The sequence below is a fragment of the Apus apus genome, chromosome 6 (genome assembly GCF_020740795.1).
Source record: "Apus apus isolate bApuApu2 chromosome 6, bApuApu2.pri.cur, whole genome shotgun sequence".
Lineage (NCBI taxonomy): Eukaryota > Metazoa > Chordata > Aves > Apodiformes > Apodidae > Apus > Apus apus.
Genome location: NC_067287.1, coordinates 17512772 through 17536818, shown reverse-complemented (window position 1 = coordinate 17536818; position 24047 = coordinate 17512772). Strand labels below are relative to the sequence as shown.

General features: G+C 41.0%; 1 protein-coding gene across 5 annotated transcripts in view; it reads left to right on the top strand.

The window, feature by feature from the left end:
• Positions 1-24047, top strand: part of RBMS1 (RNA binding motif single stranded interacting protein 1) — a 144630-nt gene that overhangs the window by 44346 nt on the left and 76237 nt on the right. Inside the window, exon 1 of one of the 5 annotated variants that reach the window (XM_051623121.1) lies at positions 9342-9525. The exons of 3 other annotated variants lie outside the window; for them this stretch is intronic. In XM_051623121.1, coding sequence (XP_051479081.1) covers positions 9463-9525 — 63 coding nt within the window. In that variant the 5' untranslated portion in view covers positions 9342-9462. Of the gene's footprint in view, positions 1-9341; positions 9526-10114; positions 10136-24047 lie in introns of those variants that run through there. One more of the 5 variants, XM_051623123.1, reaches the window with a different exon arrangement.

Sequence of the window (24047 nt, the reverse complement as noted above, 5' to 3'; positions counted from 1 at the left end):
AGAAGCCACCTAGCCAGCAGCACCTCCTCCCATGGGGGCACATACACCTTCCCCACCTTGCCTTGCATTCTCCCAACTGTGTGGTCCTCTACTTAATGTGTGATGGTCTTGATAGATGCCTCGGTGACCCAACTCTGCTGCCTGTTGTAGCAGAAAGATTTCTGCTGGGTTAGTGGGTTGAATCAGCAAGTGAAAAAACCCAGAGGATCAAGCAAATGGCTCAAAATCATGAAACTCGTGAGCAGGAAAGAGGAAAGGAGCAGAAGATTTTCTCCTTTTCAGCATCCCTGAATAGTTAAATGAACTTAGAAGATCACAAAAGCACAGTGAGTGTGTTCTCATTCTGTGTGAAATCTGGGACCTGCTGTTAAAGCTCCTATTGACGAAGCCAGGATTTCATTCCAGGTTTTATCTTTGCTTTATGTGCATTGATACTGATGAACAGACCTGTGAAATATGGTTGTGCAGTATCTCATAGATACTTCGAATCCAACTCAAGATAATGTTGAAAGCAACTTTAAGAATTTATTTACCTAAATAAATATGAACTTCATTATAATACAATGAAATATTTTTCCCACCATGATTTGTGCTGCTGCCAGCCCATGACACTTAGCATAGAACAATTAGTAAATAGCTTTATGAATTACTCCCTGAAATACATTGTCCTAGTCAACTTGATTAATTTACTGATTACTAACGTAAATATTCAGATCGTCTCTGAATTTAAAATTACAGGAACTGAAATGATGAGGGTGAAGACAGGCTTGGGCTAGCAATGAAGCTTGTTGCTGGTTTAGCTCACAGTGGAAATGGCAAAAAGCCCTCTTTGCAGCCAATGGCTTCACACTCTGACAGAAATCACTTTGGTGTTCTGCCCCTGCCTTCCACCTGTCTGTGGTGCATCAGCCACATCCTATACCTTCGCGTGTAGGATCCTATAGGGAAGGGCTGCATCGGCAGGAGCTACATCTTCTTCTCACCCTCGAGAAGAGGCTCTGCAGGTTGCAGGTGCTGACAAGGTGCGGGGAGGGGAGCCTTCCACTGCAGATGTCTGAGCCTGGTGCTGCCATGGCTGCTGGGCTGGTGGCATTGGTGAGCACTGAATTTAGGTAGGAGGAGTAATTTTTTTAATCTGAAGATGTAGCTGTTGATAATTTTGTTCTGTGTTATACTGGTATTGTGTAGGTGCTATAAATGGAACAACTATGCCATTTCAAAACTCAGAGGGATCGAGGATGCATTTTTAGGGGAAAAAATACCAGTTTATAGCTTCTTTGGCAGACTGAAACCCATAATGCCTGTCAGAGATGTAAGCTATGGCAGGTACTTCAGGAACAATTCTATCAAGGTTTATGTGGATACTTTTGTTTTAAAGATTCTGAAAATGAGATAAGATTCAGACTCATTATTGAATATTTGCTTAACTTCTGCCACATGAGCTTGTTTCTTCCCTTCGTACTCTAAATTAGGTCATTATAATAAGATTGTGTATTATAAACAAATGTCTTTCTGTTTATATGTGATTATAAAACAAACTTGGAGGGTAAAGGCTGTAATTTCGAAACAGATAAAATACATGTCCCTTTGAAATCTATGTGGAAATTAGTTTCTCACGCTCCAACTGAGGTGATGTAAATGGACACCAGAGAGCCGGTACAGTGTTGTCAGTGTGCTCAGGAGAGTTTAAGCACTGTAAAGACATTTGCAGGTCAGAAATGAGGTTAATTGACAGGGATGTGTGTGAGGACAGGAAAAATTTGCACAGAGCTTGTCAGCAGGTAGAGCTGTCAGTTCTTCACTTGACCACTAGTATTTGTCAAACAAACACAACAGGACTTCGTTCCAGGGGGGAAAAGAAAAACAAAATAATATAAGAAGAGTCATCTTAGGACAACAACATTGTTTGGAAAGAGCCATGTTTTGTTTTTTTGTTCCAAGATATCCACACGTATACACCTGCTGCACACAGTCTTCAGCCTGGCTTATCACTCCTGCCAGTGTGGCTGCTGTCTGCAGTAGAGGTTCGCAGAGCACTAGCTGGTTTGGTTTTTCCTTAACTATTCTTAAGCCCATAGTTTGAGTGTGCAAACCTGGTTTTGCACTAGTGACAATAACTCTCTTTTTTTTCTGGCAGATCATATTTTAAGTGGCTGTTTCTGCCTTTTTCCTCTTTTTCCTTAATGAGCCATTCTGTGTATAGTGTGTCTTGTGATTCCAGCCTTCTCCTCATTGCTCTAGTACAAGATTTGCTTATAATGCAAATAGTGCCAGTTTCATTCAAGGCTTCAAAGTGTACAGTAAGGGTCTGACTTTTTTGCTTTTCTGTAACTGCAGAGCACTGGCAAATCTGAAGCTATTTCACAAGACTTAGATACCAATAAAACAACACACAATGGTATAAAATTTGTCTGCCCGATTTTTTGTCAGACATTCCACTCTAACCACTGTGCAATGACATCTTTTCAGTGTCATTAACTGTTCTCAATCTTTAAACATATTTTAATTGCAGGAGTCTTTTAATTTATTTTATTTCTTATTTGTAGTAAAATTTTAACCATTCAAGTCTGGCCTAGGTGATGAAAAGCCAGCAGACATAGCAGTACTTCAGAACCATAATAATTCTGGAGTTTTATGGAAAAATATTTGTGTATTTCCAGATTTTGCTTCATATTTTATTAATATTTGTATTCAAATGTAATTATGCAAAATATATAAAAATCAAATAGCTACATAGAAGATTTTTTCCCAGAAAATGCATAGCAAATATTTTTGCTTTCTTCTTTCACTGTTGTGTAAATTTATTCTGCACTGAATGTAAAATATACAGTCAAGAATATGTTTCGAAACAGTGAGCTCTGCTTAGTAGTCTCACTTAAAACACAAATGTTTTAATATAATAAGGAACAAATTCCTAGATAGTTAATAACAAAACAGAAAAAACAATATTCTTTCCATATTCTGAGTGCACTGAAGAGAGCAGAGGACTGCTTTTTTTTTGCTTTTTTTTTCTTTTTTTCTTTTTTTCTTTCTTTTTTCCCTCACAGAAAGCTGTTGGATTCAAAGGAAAACATCTCCACAGCAGAGGTGATGAGAAAATGCCATCTGGATGCCATCCACCCTAGGGTGTTGAGAGAGCTGGCTTATGTTGTTGCAAAGCTACTCCATAATCTTTGAGAAGTCATGGAGATCGGGAGACCTCCCTGAGGACTGAAGGAAGGCTAATGTCACTCCCATATATAAGAAGGGTCTAAAAGAGGACCCAGGTAATTATAGACCCATTAGTCTCACTTCAGTCCCTGGGAAAGTAATGGAGCAAATCCTCCTGGGGACAGTCACATGAAGCACATGATTGGGAAAAGCCACCATGGATTTACCAGTGGCAAATCACGCTTGATAAACCTGATCGCCTTCCATGACAAAGTCACCCACTTGGTTGATACAGGGTGAATGGTGGACATCATCCACCTGGACTTCTCCAAGGCTTTTGATACAGTCCCCCACGGCCTCCTCCTGGAGAAACTGACTCATTATGGCCTTGACAAGCGGTCTGTGCAGTGGGCAGGGAACTGGCTGACAGACCGTGCCCAGAGGGTGACAGAAAATACTTCCTCCTCAGACTGGCAACCGGTCACAAGTGGGGATCGTTATTGGGCCCAATGCTGTTTAACATCTTCATAAGTGACCTGGATGTTGGGATCAAGAGCACCCTGATGGAGTTTGCTGACCACAACAAGATGAATGGAGAGGCTGACATTCTGGAAGGGAGGGCCACCCTCCAGGATGACCTGGAGAGACTGGAGGAGTGGGCTAGCAGGAACCTTATGAAGTTCGATGGGAAGAAGTGTAAAGTCTTGCACCTGGTAACATATAACCCAGGAGTGCAGTTCAGACTGGGATTCACCTGGCTGGAGAGCAGCCCTGTGGAAAGGGACCTGGGGGTCTTGGTGGATAACAGGATCAACATCAGTTAGTGTGCTGCAGTGGCAAAGAAAGCGAACAGGATGCTGGGCTGAATCAACCAGGGCATCACCATCAGAGATAAAGAATTCATCATCCCATTCTACTCGGCGCTTGTCAGACCATACCTGGAGTATTATGTTCAGTTTTGGTTCCCACTCTACAAAAAGGATGCAGACAGGATGAAGAGGTCCAGAGAAGGGCCACAAAGATGATCAGAGGACTGGAGAACCTGCCGTATGAGGAAAGGCTGAGAAAACTGGGTTTATTCAGCCTTGAGAAAAGAAGGCTTAGGGGAGACCTCATCACCTTGTTCCAGTACTTGAAGGGTGGCTACCAAGAAGAGGGAGACTCCCTTTTTACAAGGAGTCACATAGAAAAGACAAGGGGTAATGGGCACAAGTTGCTCCTGGGGAGATTCTGATTGGACACAAGAGGTAAATTTTTTCACCATAAGGACGATCAAACATTGGAATAACCTTCCCAAGGGAAGTGGTAGATTCACCCATATTGGACAGTTTTAAATCTCAGCTTGACAGGGTGCTGAGCTATTATAAACTATAATAGTATCTAGAAAGGTTGAACCAGGTGATCTTTGATGTTCCTTCCAACCTGGCATTCTGTGATTCTATAATTCTAAAATCAGAGGCAGTTTGGGGGATTCCCAGAGAGAAGGAGCTGATGGGATTGAATCAAAATAAATCTGTCATTGTGACGGTACACATGTGTTTTATAATGAGTATTAAAATGGCAATTTTTTTTGTATGCTAATCTAGAATATTAGTAATTTGGTGTTTTGGTACAAGCATTTGAAATGGCACAGCTGGAAAGGTTATTTGTCTTCTCCTTTTGTTTGTGATCATCATGGAGACCCTTGTTGCTGAATATATTCCTGTGATTATTTGGAAGACTGCATTCTTAAATAACAGCTTCTTATTGTGTGAGCAGTACTTCACTTTTAGTATTCATATACTTCTGCAGAAGTCATTATTTCTTAATAATTTTCTTTTTCTACAAAAAAGAAAATTTACAGAAGTTTCTATCTAGGAAGTGTTTTGCATGTTTGTGGTATTGCTGTGTCCCATTTCTTCTGACCTTTCCTTCTTATCCTCACTTAGCAAGATACAGACATACCTGATTACTGGAAATACTTAAATAATAATAAAAGCAACTAATTATAATATTTTTTATCTCCAAGGGAGCATCCCATGTAATGAAGTTTACATTATTCCTTTGCCTATTATAAGTGCTTTTCTTGCTTTCACTTCTGAATAGGTGAATTTAAGCCTAAAATTAAAAATACAATACTTAGCTTCCCATACCCCATTATTAACACTTCTCAAAGAATGCTTAATACCTCCCAAAGTTCAGCCCTGCATATTGTTTCCTTGGCTTGCACAGGGTTTTTAAAAGTATTTCTGCATTTCTGTGTCTCAGCCTCCTGCCTACTGCAGTTTGTATGTTTTTACATATGACTGGGAGTGATGAGAGGGTGGATCCTCAATCAATTGTGTGTTGTGTAAAGTCCATAGGTCTAGATTCCATTGAGGTGGGGAAATTAGGTGCCCACAATTACTCCTCCACTAAAGGATCTTCATGAGGCCCTGAAGTAGCAAGGAGAACAGGGTTGTGAGGAAATTCAGGAGATCCAATCTGGACTCACAGGGTTTTGCAGTAGGCTGATACAGTTTCCATTTTAAAGCAGATCCAGAGCTGAGGGACCATCTGTCCTACAGAGGCACTGAATGCCCTGAGGGGAAATAGCTACTTCGGTAAAATTTTGAGATAAATAAGGGAAGCCATGGATTTGATTTAGAACAGAAACAGTAAAGTAGCAGCTTAAATGTGGAGAACTGTTTTTAAAATAATGGCTTAGTTTTGCCAGTCTGCTATTTGTTAAGATTGATAAACATTACTGGAAAGATTCTTGAAGACTTCCAGTTGTTTCCAGGTTTTCAGAGAAGTCTTTCTTTCTGTTTTTTGCCCAGTCTCTCTGCAAACCTAAATTTCTGACCTGTACATAAAAAAACCCCAAACAAAACAGAACATGTAATTACAACATTGTAGCTTCAAATGCACCAGATCTGCTCAGCAAATTGTCTTTATTTCTGGATAATTTAGAGAAGCTCTGAACGTAATTTATACAGACACTTTTCCTAGACCTATGATCACCTTTTTCCTGCAGGATCAAAATGAATTTATAACTGTAAACAGCAAGATGCCTGGCTACCTGCAAGTCTGTTCACACCTGTTAATAATAAAATTATTAAAAATGTGATTTAAATGATCACATCTGTATACATTTGATAGATTAGATGTCTCAGTTCTGGGATTGCTAAATTAGTAAGACTGAGATTTTGCAAGCAAGGCATTCTTCTTGCATCCCAGACATCTCTAGTCCATCCTCCAGCCCAAGGCATCATCAGCAAGGAGGTCAGATCAGGTTTCTTAGGGCTGTACACAGTCTGGCCTTGAAAACCTTCAAGGATGAAGATTGCACAGCCTCTCTGGGCAGTGCCTGGCTTTCCTTGTGTCCGGTCAGGAGCTTTCTCTTTTCACTTTTGAGTTTGCTGTCCTCTTCCCTTCAGTGACACTGCTGTAAGGAGTCTGATTCTGTATATTTCATGACCTCGTAATAGCTATTGGAAGGTAACTATTGGGATAAAAATGGAGACAGATTACTCAAGCCTTTTAAAAAGAACACAAAATGTTGATTAGGTAGATTGGCTTTTAGGATAGGACATCAAGGTTTTCTTCCCAGAAAATTCTGTAGTGTGTTTTTCTTTAACAACGATCAATAATTAGATACCATTTGTGATCTAGATGTTTAAGGGATCATATTTGTTGTTGTGCATTTTCCTAGAATGTTAAGAAAGAGAGTAATGGTAACAGAGAGAAATGTGTCACATGCTGAATCCGAGAGAGGGAAATCCGTGTCCACATCATGCTAAGATGTGGGATGTGTGGCAGCAGAGAGGGCAGAACGGCAGCATTTCGGATACCGCTTTGGAATATTTTGAGTGCTTTCTCTGGCATGACAGTGACTGAGAATAGGCCCAATCGAGCATATAGTGTTTACATCCCTCCAGCCTCTTCCCTGGGGGATGCAGCAGGAAGAGGAGAAGGAAGGAAGCAAGGAATGATTGATGGGTTTTGAAAAGCTTTTCTCTGTGAGGGGAAGGTGTGGTCACTCTACACATCTCCAGCTAACAAAGCCCTGCTGTAGGTGTAGCAGATGTAAGCTTTGTCACCCCTTTGGTCACCAGAACACTCTGCAGAAAAATATTGTTCCTATTTTTTCTTTGGGAATACAGATTTGAGCAGGAGAAGTAGCTGACCACTATTACAGTTTATACTGGTTTAAGGCAGTGTTTCAGCAGTGAATCCAATTGTGTCACCTCTGACCATGGGGCTGTCATAAGTAAGACTGAAGCACAGATCACCTGCTGTGTGTAGTACATCTTGGGATGGCATGAACACAGATACATTTCTATCAAATTAAGCCACAGGTCCATGAACATATTAAGCCAATATAATCTGGCATCTCTGCCAAAACAAGGAGCCTTATCCACCCTCTCATGTCTGCCTGTTTTTGCTCCCATACTACCTCCTCCGTTACACTGGCACAAGCAGTAGCACAGCCACATGCTGAACCAGACAAAGGAAAGGATCTGGAAGAAAACTAACCTGATCAGAGAGGAAAAAAAATAAACAATGAAACAAACCAAGCCCAAACAAAACAAAAAAAACTTTCACTCAGAATCAGTTGCTGAACCATTGCTTTTTTCAGCAGTGAGGCCAGCTTCAGCTTATGTTGTAAAGTGGGCATGAGACTACAGCCTTAACCAGACCAGGGAATATGACTTTACCCAGCTTTAAGCCTCAGTGCTAGCTTTATGCCAGCACTGGGAATACAAATGATCTATGATCCAGGGTGAAGTACAGGTACTACAGGCAGATGCTACCTGGTCTGGCATGAAGTCTGCTGGTACAAACTTACTCCATCGAACGTTTTTCAGTGGCTGTAATCATCATGTGGCTGCAGTGTTTTTCATTCGGTACTAGCAGCCCTTACATTTGTGTTATTAAATCAAGCCCCAGCTCAGTGAGATCCATTTTAGGGCTACAAGAGAAAACCAAGAAAGTTATACAGAATATAGTTCTGCCAAATGATGGTTCTTTCTTACCATCAGCTGTGCTCAGATAGCCTCTGCTCTGTGGTGGCAATATATTACCAAGCTACTTGGTGATTATTTCTAGAGAACTGAGTAACTGAAGATTATGGCTTTTGTAGATACTAGCATTGTCAGTAACTATGTTACTAGGCCTTTCAGTAATGAACTATCTGGCAATTTTTTGTTTCTTTCCAGCTGTTTTCCATTGCTATGTTTGTGTGTGAGAGACTAGAGCCACAATATTACCGGAAAGAGGAAGAGAAACCAAAAGGCCCCTGACAATGCATGTCGGTACCAGGTCTGCTGCAGTGTCACCAGTCAGGAACTCAGTGGCTTAACAGAACTGTAACTCTGGACTTCTTAAAACTAGATTACCAGCATCACTGGGTAATGTAAATGTAGTAATGGAAACAATGCCAGTAAAGCCAGTAAAGTTGGAAATCCCTTTTATCCATGTATCCCAGTGTCATTGACCAAGATGTCATGTTTCCTAGGCCAAATTTGTGAAGAAAATAATAATTTCCCCCCTGCTTCCCAAATACTGCCCTGAGGCATTAATGAGGGGCTTTCATCGGTTGTTCCCCCCCCCCCATCTCTAATCCAGAAAAAAACCCCGAAACTTGAGAGTTAAATCCTACAGTATTTATTGCACTTGGAGCAGTCAGCCGTGCCCATGAGGTGTGACACAAAAAACAGCTCTCTCCGCAGAAGCCGGGGAATCGCGGGGTGTCCTGAGCCACCCCGTGGCGGGCCCGCAGCGGAATGCGCGGCACGCGGGGCCAGGCGCAAGTTGCGTGCCGCGCATTCCGCCGCGGGCCCGCTGCCCCCCCTGCCCCCGCCAAGGCGCAACCATTGCGCGCCGCGGGGGCGTCCGCCGCCCCGTTCCGTGCCTCCCCGGGCGGCGCGCCCGGCTCCGCGCCGTCCCGCGCAGCAGTGGGGCGGGGCGCGGGCACCGTGCCATCTCCGCGCTTCCCCGCCGCGGCTCGGCGCTGGTTCTCTCCCTCCTTCCTTCCTTCCCTCCCTCCCTCCCTTTTTCTGGGCGGTGGTTGAGGCCGGCGGGAGGTGGGATCATCTGGGCTGGGCTGGGGAAGCCGGCGGCGGTCAATGAGAAGCAGTTGATGGCAGGCTGGGCGGCTGCGGAGGGGTAGGGTGGGCGCGGAGCAGAGCAGGGGCGGAGCGGGGGGCCGGGGTGGGGGGGGAGCGAGGAGCCGCAGCCGGCGGGGAAGGCACGGAGGCGGGGAGCACCCTGCAGCCCCGCCGCGCCGCAGCCCGGCGGCCGCCAAAGTTGCTCCCCATCCCGAGGGGGAGCTGGGGGTCAGGCGGGGCGATGATCTTCCCCAGCAGCAACAGCAGCGCGGCGGGCAGCAGCCGGACCCCGTATCGGAAGCAGGTAAGAGCGGAGAACGGGGGTTTGTAGCTCCCCCGCCCCCGCTTTTTCCCCACATTCCCTTCGACGGGCTGGGGGAGGAGTGGGGAGAGGAGTGGCGACTTGCTTGAGTCGCAACTTGCAGCCTGTTAGCTTCTCGAGAGCTGGGATTTACAAAGCGAAACTATTTTATTTTGTTTTTATTTTTTTCCTGTTTTTCTTTTATTTTTTTTTCCCCTCGTATAAGCTGCTCTGTGACCTTGCCGAGTGCCCGGGCGGCCTCCGCCGGGTGACCTTAGCGGCCGGCCGGGCGGTGCGGGGCGTGTGGCCGCCCAGGGCCGGGCTGCTGCGGGGCCCTGCTGAGCTCGGCAACAAGTTAAAAAGGAGCCAGTGTTGCAACACGGGCCGCAAAGCCAAACTTCGGGCTGGATGTTTTTCGCTCGACGTGAAATGAGCGAAAGGATCGCGGCACGTTATTTCTTTCCAACAATCCTCCCGAAGTGCTGCAGGCTTGCCGCTTCTCCCCCCCCCCCCACATTGAAGTGCACAAGGGAAATCCTGTGACATTTTATGGGCAGACAGATCGCTCTGATAAGCTCAGAGCTCTCGCATCCATGGAGCTCGACTGAAAGAGGTATTTCTTTGTTTGTTTGTTTAGTCTCTGCAAATAAAATAGTTGAAATAGTTGGGTTACAACCTTGCTGGGCCGTTGTCTCTTCGGCTGCGCGTTTTACTTCCTTCCCCGCCTCAAAACCAAAAAAGTTGGTATTAATGTTACATTATTTGCTGCAAAGCATGTTATTTTTCACTGAGTCTTTGATTATTTATTTTTTTAAAGATTACTTTTAAAGCTAATCGGAAAGTGTGCAGTGTGTTTGTGTGCCAGAGGGTAAATGGAGTAGAGGTCACTGACAAGCTCTGGGCTTGACAAAGCATACCAAAAATACTATGGCAGGCTTCTTTCCAGGTGAGGAAAAATCCTTCCGTGTGTGCTGCTCTGAACAGCTGAAACAAGTCATTTGACGGGTTAAGTTAGCAATGCTGGGGGAATTGTCCTGTTTTGCTCGGGGTCAAAATTCGTTAAGGGCAGAATTAGCAGATCAGATGTGTGAGCACAGTGAAGGGTTTCATAGAAATAATGGGGAAATGGGCTTCGAGATTTTGAACTCTTGGTACATTGGTTGGGGTGGTGTGTGATCTGCATGGCTAACCTGTGTGACCGCGAAAGTTAAGACTCTTGTATTTTCTTGAAGCTTAAGCTCTTCCTCCCTTATTTTATAGAATACCTCAATTATGAGAATCGCTGGTGTGTTATCTCAGCAGCTCTCTGCAAATACTGCCTAACAGTGTATGGAGTTGTCTCTGTATCTTGTACTCAAAGTGTTCAAGTCCATACATAATTAAACATGCTTATTGTGTGTGCTGGTTTTGGTTTGTTTTTAATAAATGCCCTGGGTACGCCCACGCTGATGATCTTGTCTGGTGCTCCCGCATACTTTGTAAATTAAGCCAATTTTTTGGATACTGTTTTCTTACTCTACCTGAAAGGACCATTAATTAAGGAAGGCCCCTGGAGGCCTGCTGTGTTTGTGGGGCGCGGGACAGGGTGTTGGCAGGAGCGGAGGGCAGCGTGGGCCAGCCCTGTTGCTGGCAGAGCTGTGGTGCGGATGTGAGTTGGCCTGCTGGTCTGGAGCAGGCTGATAAGATGCTCTTCTTTTCATAGTGCACTCGTTAGATTCAAAGAGCTAAAAGGGCCGAGTGAATCAGAAAAACAAACAGACCCTTTTTTTTCCCAATAGGCAGAGAAAGAAATGAATGCAGGGGTATTATGTGGGCTTAAGACCCTGGGTACCAAAGGTTTCTTTTGTTAGTGTGTAGCCATTCTCCACTCAAACACTTCCTACATAAGGAGCCGGGTGCCTTTCTCCATTTAAGTCCATAGAAAACTCTTATTAGCGTCATTCGTGTAGACTAAGGTCGTTTGAAGATTGACTTTCTGATCTTGCTTTCACTCGGGCTTTACCTGCAGGGGTGAGCTGATGTCAAACAGTGCTGAAGAGTGTTATGAGCCTAATTTTTCAGCTCTTGACAATTAAGCATAGTCTAGATTGTCTCTGCATGCTCAGTGTAACCCATTTTCAGACAATTGAATTATAATTGTGCTTTAGTATGAGATACTAGGTACTGTTAGTGTAGGAGGACAAGTCTCATAATCTCTAAAAGGAGCAACTAGATTTCCTGTGCTAACAGCAGGTAGTATATGAAGCTGAAACAAATGTAAATAACTTTTAAATGACACTAAAGTATTTTGAGTAGCTTATATGTCTCTTTGTGTTATAACATATGATATCAGAATAGTGTAAGAGCATTTCAGTTTTAGCATTTCCCTGTTTCCTTTTTAAGAGCCTCTACCAGAATTAGGTGAAAAGACAAGCATTTTTAAAAGGCAAGGCAATACTTTCTTGATTTATTTTTAAGGCACTTAATATAATGTGAAATTCTGCCTTTCATTAATGAAATACCAGTTAGCTACAGTAGGTCCAGAAATTTACCTATACTGGCTTTTTGTTTTCCCAAAGAACTGTTTTGTTTTATAAACAAATCTGTACTTAGAGTATTATGGTTGTTATCTGCTGTATCTATTTCACTGTGTAACTCAGGCATGCAGGAGCCAGTCAACATCCTCATTGTCAGGTCAGATTCGATTGGGAGGTGCCTCATTTCTTTCTCTCTTTTAGAGTTCTTGTAACAATACTAAAATATGGTCTCTGAAGTTGTATTTTCAGAAGGATTTCCTGCTTTATGGTCAGACAGGCATGTTAAAAATACTCCCACCAGGCTTAGAAGTTGCTTAAATGAGTGGCAACTCATCAGAATTGGCTTGAAATGCAAATTTGGATCTAGCTAAAGAACGAAGGCCATACACTATCTGCAGTAATCACCTATGACAGTGCTCATGGCCGAGCATCCTATCTGAAAAAAGGTAGGCATAAGCTGATATTTTTACTAAGAAGGTTACTCGAGGTATGCAAAGAATGCACGTGTGCCTCTGTAATGGGAAGGAAACAAAATGACACGCAATATCCTGCTTAATACAGGCTTTCTTAGCTCACAGTTTCTGAGAACAGGATGATTCTCTGTCCCTCCTCCCACTTTTGCTATTCTCATGTAAATTGGGAGGCCCTCCTCCAAAGTAAATATTTCTACATTCCGTAAAATTATCATAAATGAAAAATTAGGCTTTCTCCTGCCATCTGCTCCTTGAATCTACAGAGCTAGTGCAGCTATTTGATTAGGGAGTTTAAATTGCTTTCTGCAGGGAGGTTTCTCTGCTCTCAGGTTTCTCAAAGAGGAAGCCAGAAGCAGCTCTGGAGGCCTGGGATGGAGCCAAGCGTGGGGTCCCACCTACCACAGCCTGGGTGCTCAGGAAGGCCAGTGTGTCTGTGCCTTTTAACAGCTTCACCCAGTAACAGTGGTTTTTGTTACATTTTGGTGAGTGTAATGTTTATCTTGCCAGTGTAAAGAGATTTACATAGTTTGCTGCTTTCAAGCAGATTAACTGGGCATAGTTGCACGTGAGGAATTTAACACTGATTTGGTGTTTGGCCGGTGTAAGGAGAAATACACAAAGGTTTTGATTAATCTTTTCATGCAGCTCTGTTAACATCAAATGCTGTGTCGCAGGTTGAGTTTTTTTTTAAAGTTGAAGTCTAAGGTGGTTTTCTAATGATGATTAAATGAAGAAACTTTTGCCAGTCTCTGGCTAAAAATGTAGATTATCTTTTCACTCTATAGGTTTAATGTATTAAGAAACTACTCCTGTAACCCTACTTATTTATTTTGCAGTTGGTGTTGTGTGTGGTGTCTGTGTGTGAGAGAGAAGAAACCTCATTAAATTTGCAAGAGCTGGTTATGGTCATAACTCAAACCATGCAGCTCCACAGAGCAGTCTGCAACCAAACCCATTTGACATTGCACCTCTTGTGTGCATACAAGGTGCTGAAGGGGGAGGCTGAGGAGCCTAAGAATGGACAGATAACTTTGGTTACCTAAATAAATAGGATTAGTTTATTTTTGTGTGTATTTCAGATAAGAATTATATGATTTTTTTGTATGACTGGCTTGTGCTACCAGAGTCTATTTCCTTTTGCATTGTATACTATGTTAAAAGATCAACCTGGGTTTAGCAAGACCAGGCTCTTAAATGTTAAGTACCTATTTTAAATTTTTAAGTGCATCTATAAGATTGTTTGTGAAATTCTGCTTTTCTTTCTCAAGGCAGCAAACCTGTTCAGTCAGTGGATTTCTGTGCTTCTAACACGAATGAAAAGCAAATAAAAGGAAGCACCTTATCTTGCCAGGCATGATATTATAAATTATGAAAAGCATTATGTCTCATCTGTTTGACAATTTGAAGTTTTTGTTGACTATTTCTAATAGGGTGAACAATATTTTTTTGTATCTTTGGAAGTGTTACTATTTAAAGTATGTATCTTTGCCATTAAGCTTCACAGAGAAGGGAAAATTAATCTGTGTCTTGAACATCTGCTGTTTCGTTCTGCATTCTTTTTTTTCTTTTTTTCCCAGAAACGTCCAACTTTTAGTAAAAATTTGCTTGAGTTAACACATTTCAGAAGGGCTAGATCCTTTAAACTGGGATTACTGATTGGAAGGAGAGGGGAAGGAAGGAAGGGAGGGGAAGATCTTTTCCTGAGAGCTTGAGATGCCTCCTAAAACATCTGCACAGTGCAGCAACCAAGTAAATAAAAAGAGTGGTCATTTGACATGATCACTGTTTGGTCTGCTTTTTTTTTTTGTTTGTTTGTTTTTTAGTCTATAAAGTCTTCATTAAGATGGATATTTGCTTCTTTCATGAGATGGTGTATAACAAAATAAGTCAGTGGAGAATAAGAACTTTTTTTATTGGCTTTCCCTCAAGGCTCTGTTTCCGGCTTCTTATGAATGTTTTTCTCTGTTCCTACATCAGATTATTTGTAGAATATTCTACTTATGGGACACTGGCAAGGCTTTTAAATCTGTAGTCCTAATGAAGAGGTGGATGGAGATGTTTTGGTCTTGGATGAAATGTGTTGGTCAGAAGTTTTCTAGAAAGCCAACAAAACCACATTTAAACACTCTCAGAAACCTTGTTGAAGCAATTGTTAGTTATTTTGCATATGTTTCAGAATTGTAGGGCAGTGTGGTAATTATAACAGCCCTGCAGAAGCCACTGTATTCACAGCTTCCTGATGCAACAGGAAAGGGAAGGGATGAGTTACAAACAGAGGAGAAATGGGGAGGAGGGGGGAGGAAAGCAATGTGTTAGATAAGCACAAGACTCCTAACCCAGCAATTTAGGAAAACATACACACAACAAAAATCATGTGCTATAGGGGCTGGTTACTGCGATTAGCACAGGTTTACCTCTGTTTTCCTCAAGAAATTGCAGTTAAAGCAGTGTAACTGCAGCTGTGTGTTGGCACATAAAGTAGTTTTAAACTGCAGTTGAAGTAATTGAATGCTGATGAGGGTTTGCTTTGAACAGATTTAAGATGAACTAGGTTTGTGTCAGTTTGAGTTAGCTTATTTATAGCAGTTTAAATTTAGTAACATTACAGTTTATGTAAGTTGATTTTTAACAATAAAACTTTAAACCAGTTTTAAGGCCTGACTCCTACACTAAGCTGTGCTGGCTTAAAAATATCTAGAAAATTATTTGAAGTGTTACAAGCTCTTCAAAACAGAAATACAGTAACAACACTTCCAAAGTGTCTTTTGCTTACTTTATGTTGTAGTATGAGGATATATCAGCTCTATGATCTGTTGCAAAATAAAAGCTGATAATTCCAGATATGTACAAATATAGAATAGTGTAATACATAATAATACCTTTTTGTTCTTGTGTCCTCATGAAAGCAGTGTTGTTCGCTTAACCATAATAGTTCAGAAAATCACTGGTGTGTGTCTTATTTGTTTAAAATATTCTGCTTTAGAAAAATGATGTGTCAAATAGAGTGGGTGTTTTGATTTTACTCGGTTGGTAGAACTGCAGAACTGTGAGATTGCAGTGGAAACAAATAATGCATTGTTCTGAGGACCCTCACTTTGGCTTAATTTTCCTTGGGTCCTTGGTTGAAGAACAGCAGAAAGAGCAGAGCAAGGTGAGCATCAAACTTAGTCCAGCCTGACATGTACCTGTTTGTGAAATTAAATGCTTCTTTACAGCAACTAAATATCCATAATATTTTATTTCATAATTGATTCTGTTTCTTGAAAATGTCCCTTATTGGCAGTGGCATTTTCACAGCTTATTCCAAGCATTTTTTCAGTTCTTCCACTTAGACAAGAAGGGGATTATTTCTTTCCTTACCTTCTATTGTTTTCTGTTTTATATCTGAATCTCCTTTACCATATGGTGCTTTGCTTCAAGAAAGTGGAAACATGACTCCTTAGGTTAACTACAGCTCATATATTCTGTCATCTGGGTATGCCAGCATAACACTGTTAGAATTCAGTCTTTTAGGATATCTGATGTATGTGTGGCACTTCCATTTTTTGGTTTGTTTGGGGAGTGAAATCCAGGATTCAGGTGTGAGTGTTACAGGGAGCTTTTCTCAGGATTGTTAGTTGCTGCAGGGCACTTCTTTCATGTGTAAGGTGTTACCAGCTCTCAGGAAGACTGCTGCAGCTTATCGTAGGAGTATCCAGTTATATTTGACAATCTGAAGCAATGCTCGTAGGTGACTGACTCCTCTGAGGTGTGTTTTAGGAGTTTGTCTGACGCACAGGAATGTTACCAGGTTGTGCTTTTGTGACTGCAACAATTTGAAATCGCTCAAAACACCATGCAGGTGCAGAACTGTTTACAAATCTACAAACAAAACGACAAAGTTCTTAAAACTGAGGAGTGAAAAAACCCAAAATAGTGATACAGGACCTGAAAGTTTCCTTTATGTTGTATGCAGCCCTGTGACAGATGACCTCCAGTCTTCCCTGGGACTCTGGTTATTGTGCAACCCTGTTGCCTCAGGTTGTGTTCAGAGAAGAGACTTATTTAAGGCTTTGTATTTCCCTTTATACTTAACCCATTTGGAGGTTAAGGGTTAGAGGTTTGTCTTTGTTTTTTAAGTTGATGATGCCTTTTTCACTTGTCCATCTTTCAGTAGACCATAGGCTGTTTTTTCATGCTTTGGGAAGTACTGATGTCACTTAGGCATCATCAAATGCAATGCTGCCTGTCCAGGCTTTAGAGTTCCCTTCAGCTAAGCACTGAAGAGATGGTTGGTGTGTTACAAAAGAGATTTCATGCTATGATGGAGGCAATTCAAGTCCTGTGATTTTCTTTCACTTCTACCTATATGTATAATTTGCAAATAATGCTTTAAACAGTCATGTAACAGAGACTTCTCTCCAGGCTGCTCTTGGAGTAGGGAGGACCCTGTTATTCCAGCTGCTGCAGGTGACTGGCAGCTGTGTAGCCTGTGTGCCCGTCTTTGAGAATGGCCATGGTGACCCATTTTGAACCATTTGTATTGCTATTGCTACACACGTGTGTGTTGTTCTGGCTTAGTTTAGTTATTCACTTAGCTAAGGTTTTAAATAACCTATTACAACGGGAAGCTCTGAAAAGTACATAGCATACAAGTAACATACAGTACAAATTTGTGTTAACTTGGCCTACTGTGGCTGTGCTGTGGGAGAGGAGGGATGGAGCAGGTGTGCCATGTGTCTGTGAATGAATCTCGTGGCCAGGACCTTGCCTTCTGCCAACTCAGACTTTGGTAGAGCCAGGCACACAATTCCACAAATTTCTGTCTGGTGAAAGCAACCACCAGCAGGATAAGATCCTTTGAAGAGTTTAGTGAACTGTCTTCCAGATGGGTTCAAGAAGAGTTCTAAAAATGTGGCTCTGAATTTTAACACTCTTGCTTATGCCAGTGTATACTTACATATCCAGTGGTGCCACTGCCTGTGGTGAGACTACTGACATAAGTAAGTGGTTATGAAGATGGAGAACCAGGAGACTTTTGAATTTCCCCAATGAGAAACCTGAGGTGAGTAGTTGGGGTTGGTATTAGGCTGATATTCAGCAGAATCAAACAGTATTTAAATTGCTTTAATATTATTCCAATTATTGGCTTACGTGGTCCTTGTTACAGGAGTACTTGCACTTATTTAAAATCCCTTTCCATAATTTAGGAAAAACATTTGAGTTAGGTATTAAATACAACTGCTTGGGTACTAACCTTTGAAATATGGACATTTTTTGCATTTTCCTCAGCATTCCAGGAGTGGTAGTTCTGGTTGCTAATTATGAGAAACACCTACCAAAACTGGCTCTTTAAAAAGGCATTTCTGCAGTGTTTGGTTTAAACAAAAAGATAAATGGTAACTGTTCCCCTCTTAGGGCAACATTGTTTCCAATGCATACATATGCTGTCAGTCTTCCAGAATTAGTTACAATTTTTGAAAGGAGAAAACCAGCAGTATCCTGGAGTACTGAGGAGCTACAGAACATGTTTGAAAGCCTGAGTTATTTTTGTGGTGAAGAATAATACTAAGATGTAATTCACTATGCAGAATTTCAGTTGGTTAAAGGTGCTGGTGAAATTTAGGGCACACAATGGAATGAACAGAAGAATGTAGTGGGTTTTTTGGTTGCCTTAAGTGTGTTAGGAGTTGCTTCCATTCCCAGTTAGAATATTCCACTGTCTTATGGAGGTTAATGAAAGATGGAAACGGTAAGGAAGTCATTAATGGCTTCAGCATTATGTTACTTTAATTGCTACAGTGGCAAAATCAGGTTAACTTTTCAACCAGCCTTTGTCAGATTGCCAGCAAACACACTGTTCTTAGATCTGTCAGGTGTAGAGTTTCATGATCTTGGGAAAGTCACTAAGGGCTGAACACCAATGTAGTCATTAGAAAAGGCATTTTGGCTTTTCATTCTTTATGTGTTGTGATGAATTGTTGGGAATTCCCTACTCTGCTCTGAAGCTCCTGACATTTTGTGCTTTCTGTTTTAATGTTTCATTTGCAACTTTGTTGTTGTTTCAGTATTATTATGTATTGTTTTGTATTCTGTGTAAGATGATGGAATGTAAGGTCTATTTTATCTGCCTGTTTTATCCTTCTATCAAAAGACCCTTTTTTAGTGTGATACCTAACCAGTGGCCCTCTTTCAAAATTACTGAATCCTCAGAGCTGGTTTCAATCTCCACCTTCTTCTTGCCCTGAAATTAATTCTGTGTTGAGTCATTCTCTCGGGTGATAAAAGTCCCAGGTCAGCCACACCTATGACCAAAGACAGTACAGGGTTAAAGATAGTGACATGAAGTTCAAATTGTCCTGTCAACTATATTTTGGATAATCTTAGGTAAATTGTTTAGGTTTGGCTCTTCAAAGGTATTTGTTAGTAGTAGTTTCCTACCTCCTGTAGATTTTGTACAAAAATACACTAACATCCCAAAGTGGGTCAGACATTACAGCATTTAGGACTAAATATGTGTGCATGTGTGTGTTTATATAGAAGTATATGTTTGTGTCAGTTCTCTAAAGATCAGGAGAGAGCAGGTTTTTTGAATTGTAAAAATTAATGTTAAAATTCTGCCTGTCATTTACTGTGTGAGTAGTTTCTTTACAGTCTATGGGAGTGTTCATGTGGATACTATTACTGGTATTTCCAGATTAATAAGAGTGACAGAGTTCATTTTGGCAATAAACTGGGCTGGTAAAACTATCTAGAATGGTAGTTTTAGAAAGGAGCAGATGTTGTTTTTCTGTTAGCAGTAGTTGTCTTTATTTCTAAGCAGAAGTTTAGTGTGCAGAGAAGCAGAATTCAAATATTAAAATATTACTTAGAATAGGAATAACTTCATGAAGATTTGTGGCCTAGATTTTGTAGAATTTTTATCTAGATAGCTTTAGTGGTTTTGTGGCCCTATCTTTACTACTAAATTAACTCCATGGATTTTTTTTTTTCCCCGCCTGGGAAGTCCTTATTACAATATTCCATTGTCCCATTTTAATTTTGAAATAAAATTAAATTGCATAAATTCAAATATTTGGTTTATTCCTTTAGGAAATGCAATGCATGGTTGTTCAACTTTAATTTGCTGTGACTTTTGTAGCAAATTAACAATGACTTACAAGATTATTAGTGTTAAACATCCAATGGTTGCACAGATTGAGAAGCTGCAAAGGTAGGCTTGCTGCTAAGAAAAGTGGAGCTGACTGTTCTTATTATAAATATAATTTCTTGAAGTTGCCTGCAATGTAGGACAAACCTGCAAGCAGTTACTCAGAACTGTAGTTATGCAGTAAAAAGAGGCAAGTGAGCAATTTATCTTAAAACATGAGATGTTAGCTGGGCAGATTCCCTTTCACTGCAGTTAATGACCAATTCCAAGTGTACTTATCAGAAGTATTTTCCTTTATCTATAACTTTCTCATGTGCTCTGGGGTTTTATTCCTCAGCTGAATTCTTGTACCAAGAACAAGAACACAACTAAGAGAGCTGCGGATGAGTTGGGCTCTGTGCCCTAATGAGCTGTTTTATTCCTGACTGGTGTTAGACGTGGTGTTTGTCATCTCTAGCCATACACAGCACCAGACGTGGTTCAAGTGAAGTGTCCTTTCCCTTTCCAGAGATGGAGGCCATCTGACACGGGTGTGCTTGGGCTGCTGCCAGCTTGGGCTTTCAGCACACTGGTGACTGCCGGGAGCGCTGCTGGTATCACTGCCGTGGGATTAGCTGTAAACTCTCGTGTGGCTGAGCTACACTGTTGTCTGTGCTGCCAGGACCACTTCATCTTGGCAGTCAAATTCCTCATATATTCAAGTAGTTTTATTAGCAGTATATCTGGAAGCTCTCCTAGGTGTTACCTAATTCTTGTAATTTTTCATTTCAGAATTAACAATGATCTGTAGTGTCTATGAAAATTATTCATTATTGCAGTCAGACACTCACCCCAGCAGCTTTTTGGAGTGTTGCTTCCTTTAACTTTTAAGACACACCAAGAATGGCTTCCTGCATTTTCTCAGCATACTGTTGCTAAACATTTGTAACCTAACGTCAGAACTAAGTTTCTGGATATAAAAGGAATAATTAATTATCATGCACCATGAAGTCACCAACATGTTAATTTTAGAATAAGTCATACTATGTTGCTTGAGTTTCAGACATCTGAATGATATTCTTAACCACATAAAACCACTTTTCTGTCAGAATTAAAAACCTCTTTGAGTTAAAAGCTAGCTGCATGAGTTAAAACTGTAGTTTAAAAAAAGACACAACAAAATTTGTTTGTCTCTTGGTTCAAACAAAGAGGAGTTTTGAATTAGAAGGCAAAATGTGAGGGAAATTGAGTACTGCTGAGTACTGAGTGAGTTAGGATAGCTCTTCTGTTTGCATTATACAAATACAAATTCCAGATTTCAAGAAGAACAGGAAATTATAAATAAAATAGACATAAATACTTTTTTTTTTTTGGAAGTCCATGCAAAGGATTCAATCTTTTTGAAAGATTGTAATTTCTAAAGAGAAAATGGAATGTTGTCAGCAGTCAGAAAGTATTTGATCTAATAAGTGATAAGCATCTACCAAAACATCATCCTTTAAAGAATGGGAAAAGACTGACTTGGGTTTGTTTCAGATAAGGTTATAAGGAAAATCTGACCCTAAGGCCAGAGCAGCATTGCTGTGTCTGGTATGTACATGGGATTTCAACAGAGTTTTTCCAAACACGTGTATGCTGCTTGTTGCCTTACTTCTGAGGCTTAGTTGCAGATGTAGGTACCACATGTATTAGCTGCAGTTGTCTTAGTTGGTGTATGTAAAACCAAAGTTGGTTTAATTCCCGATTGTTTGACAGCATAATGCTGTTTTGTTACCACTTTTATGACTCAGCAGCAATAGTAAGAGAGGCAGTCTGAACTTGTGTTTTTGGTGTTTGTGGTTTTTTTAGGGATGGAGAGACCCTAGGAGAAGGAAAGAACAGCTGTGTGGGCAAGGCTGCTGCTTTTGGCAGTGGTGCCATCTCAAGCTGTTCCTTGAACTGCCTTCTCAGTTTGTGCGTCTGCAGTCATCCTTAGCCTGCGATCAGTCACAGCTCTCCCTGTAACTTCTGCCTTCTCTCACAATTGTAGCTCTGGAGCAATCCACAGCACAGAGCTGATGCAGCTCAGGCACACAGGGCCAGCACTTGCCTCCATTGCACTTTGGTCTTCTCAGCCAAATGGAGGGAAAGGTTGGCTTAAAAGCTGAGCTGCCAACAGTGCCAGCAAAATCATCCTTGTTCTTTATTTGGTTCTGCACCAAAGCCAGCTTATCAGACCAGAAGATCTAACCACCAGTGTTAATTTTTTTTTTTTCCTTATACTGTGCTTTTCCTTTTCCCTATCTACACATCCCAGTTTCTACTTCACAACTTCTTCAGTTGACTTTCCATGTTAAAACACCCTATCAATAACATTTGAAAGATTTCAGCTTTCTGTGCTGCTCCTAATTTACCTGGTGCCATGTTCAGACCATCAAAGATCAGTTCAGACTAATCATCCCTAACATGCAGCTAGGCATCTACTGAAGAGCTTCACCAGAAGTTACTTACCCTTGAAATCTTGCCCTGCTTTTTATGGATGAATCTTCCGTTTTTATCTTGCCTACCTTTACAACTTTCATCCTACTGAATGAATACAGATTTCCTTATTTATAAAGAGAAGCAAGCTACTATTTATAAAAGCAGGCTCATGTGCTGGATTTTGCTATGCTGATTTTAGCAAACTCCTTGTTCTGTTTCATCAAGTCCCCAGATTTGTTTTGTTCACAGTATTGTGATGAGTTGCCTTAATGTATGAAAGGACTCCTCATGTGCAGCCTTGATTGCTTGCATTTAGGAAAATATTTACATTTTTAATAATTTCGCATAAAGATGATTACATTTACTAACTGGTTAGATTCCCTAACTGCTCCTTTTAAATTGTGTTGTATTCCTATTTTTTATGGCTTAAATTTCAAGAAAGTTCACCCACAGATCATCTTAAATTGCTGCTCAGTATCTTTGTTCTTAAAACAGATTTATAAAGTCAACTTCTGTGGGTCATGGAGGTAGATGTGCTGCCTGAACTGGCTTTCATCAAACAACAGAATGGTTTTGCTGGGAACAGGCTGGATCTGTTGAGACTGATACCAAGCAAATGTTAACAAGTCTTGCTTGATCCAAGTTGAATGGGATTAAATAGTATATGTACTATACTAAGCATTGTGTTTGGGATTATCCTAGTCTCTGTTTCCTCAAATGGTGCTGGAAAAGTGATTCTCTCCATTAAGTATGCTGATAATGAAATAATGATGTATGTCTTACTGTAACATCTGAAACTATACTTTAAGAAACAAAATAAATACTCTTTTTCTGTTCTTTAGCTGCAGAGAGAAAAAAGTATTGGAGGGTGTAATCACTGAGTACTGTGAGATTCAAATGGTGTATTGACTGGAAACATGAAAAGATGCTTCCCTCTAACTTCTAGGAAGCTAAAGCAAGCTGCAGTTTCAGGTTAGGAATTTGGAGATACCTAGAGACAAAAATCATTACTTCCTTGTCTTTTCCAGGAGAAAATCGTCAAAATATCAACATTTTCATTTTACTCTTCATTGTACATAGTTTCAAGAAAACTGGTCATAAAAGCCGGCCTGAGAAAAAAGTAGAAAGTGCACGATACTCTCTTAGTCCTCAGTGCTCAAACAACCTGGAGTTTAGTTTGAGATTCCGGTAGATGGGATTGCACTAATCTGAAGAATGTAGATATAACTGCTTTATGTGTGTATTCTCTCTCTCTCTCTCTCACTCACACTCACACACACATTTTTAAGGGCAAAGGGGCAAGGTGGTGATAACAAATCAGAGAAACATTCATAGTTTCTTGGTGTTCATCAAGCTACGTTTTTTCCTGCTGGTGTTTCCTGATTAGATGGGGCCATCTTAAGTTGTCTGTACCATCTCAGCAGCTTTTTCTCTAGTAATAGCAGCCACAGGATAAGTGTTGTTTGGTATCTGTCTGAACTGTTCATTGGCCAGATGAGTGGTTTTTATTTCTGTCTTTCCCAGAAATGTAATGTAACTTCTTTTGTCATGCTAAACTGATTGTAATTTGTTTCATAGTGCCTGTGCACTGGTCAGTCTCCATGTGCTGCATGGGAGAAAGTTGTGTGGGTATTTCTGGACATGGCAGATTACTCTTTTTTTTTTTTTTCTTTGAAGAGTGGAGGGTATCCTGTATGTGACTTCGTATTATGTCATACACCTGTGGAAAATGGCCCTTTTATGCCACTTGTGCTAAATATGCCATAGTGAATATTGGCCAAAAAGGCTGGATGTAATGAGCTTCAGTATGGCTGTGTAACAGTGCAAGATCATCTTTGAGCAGCGGCAAATGTTGATCAGTATCTACTGGTCCCAGAAATTTAGAAACAGCTGTCCTTGCGTCAGGTCTTCCTGCACACAGCTCTTTCTCAGCTCTTGCTTCAAATCACACTTGCTGTGTATAAAACA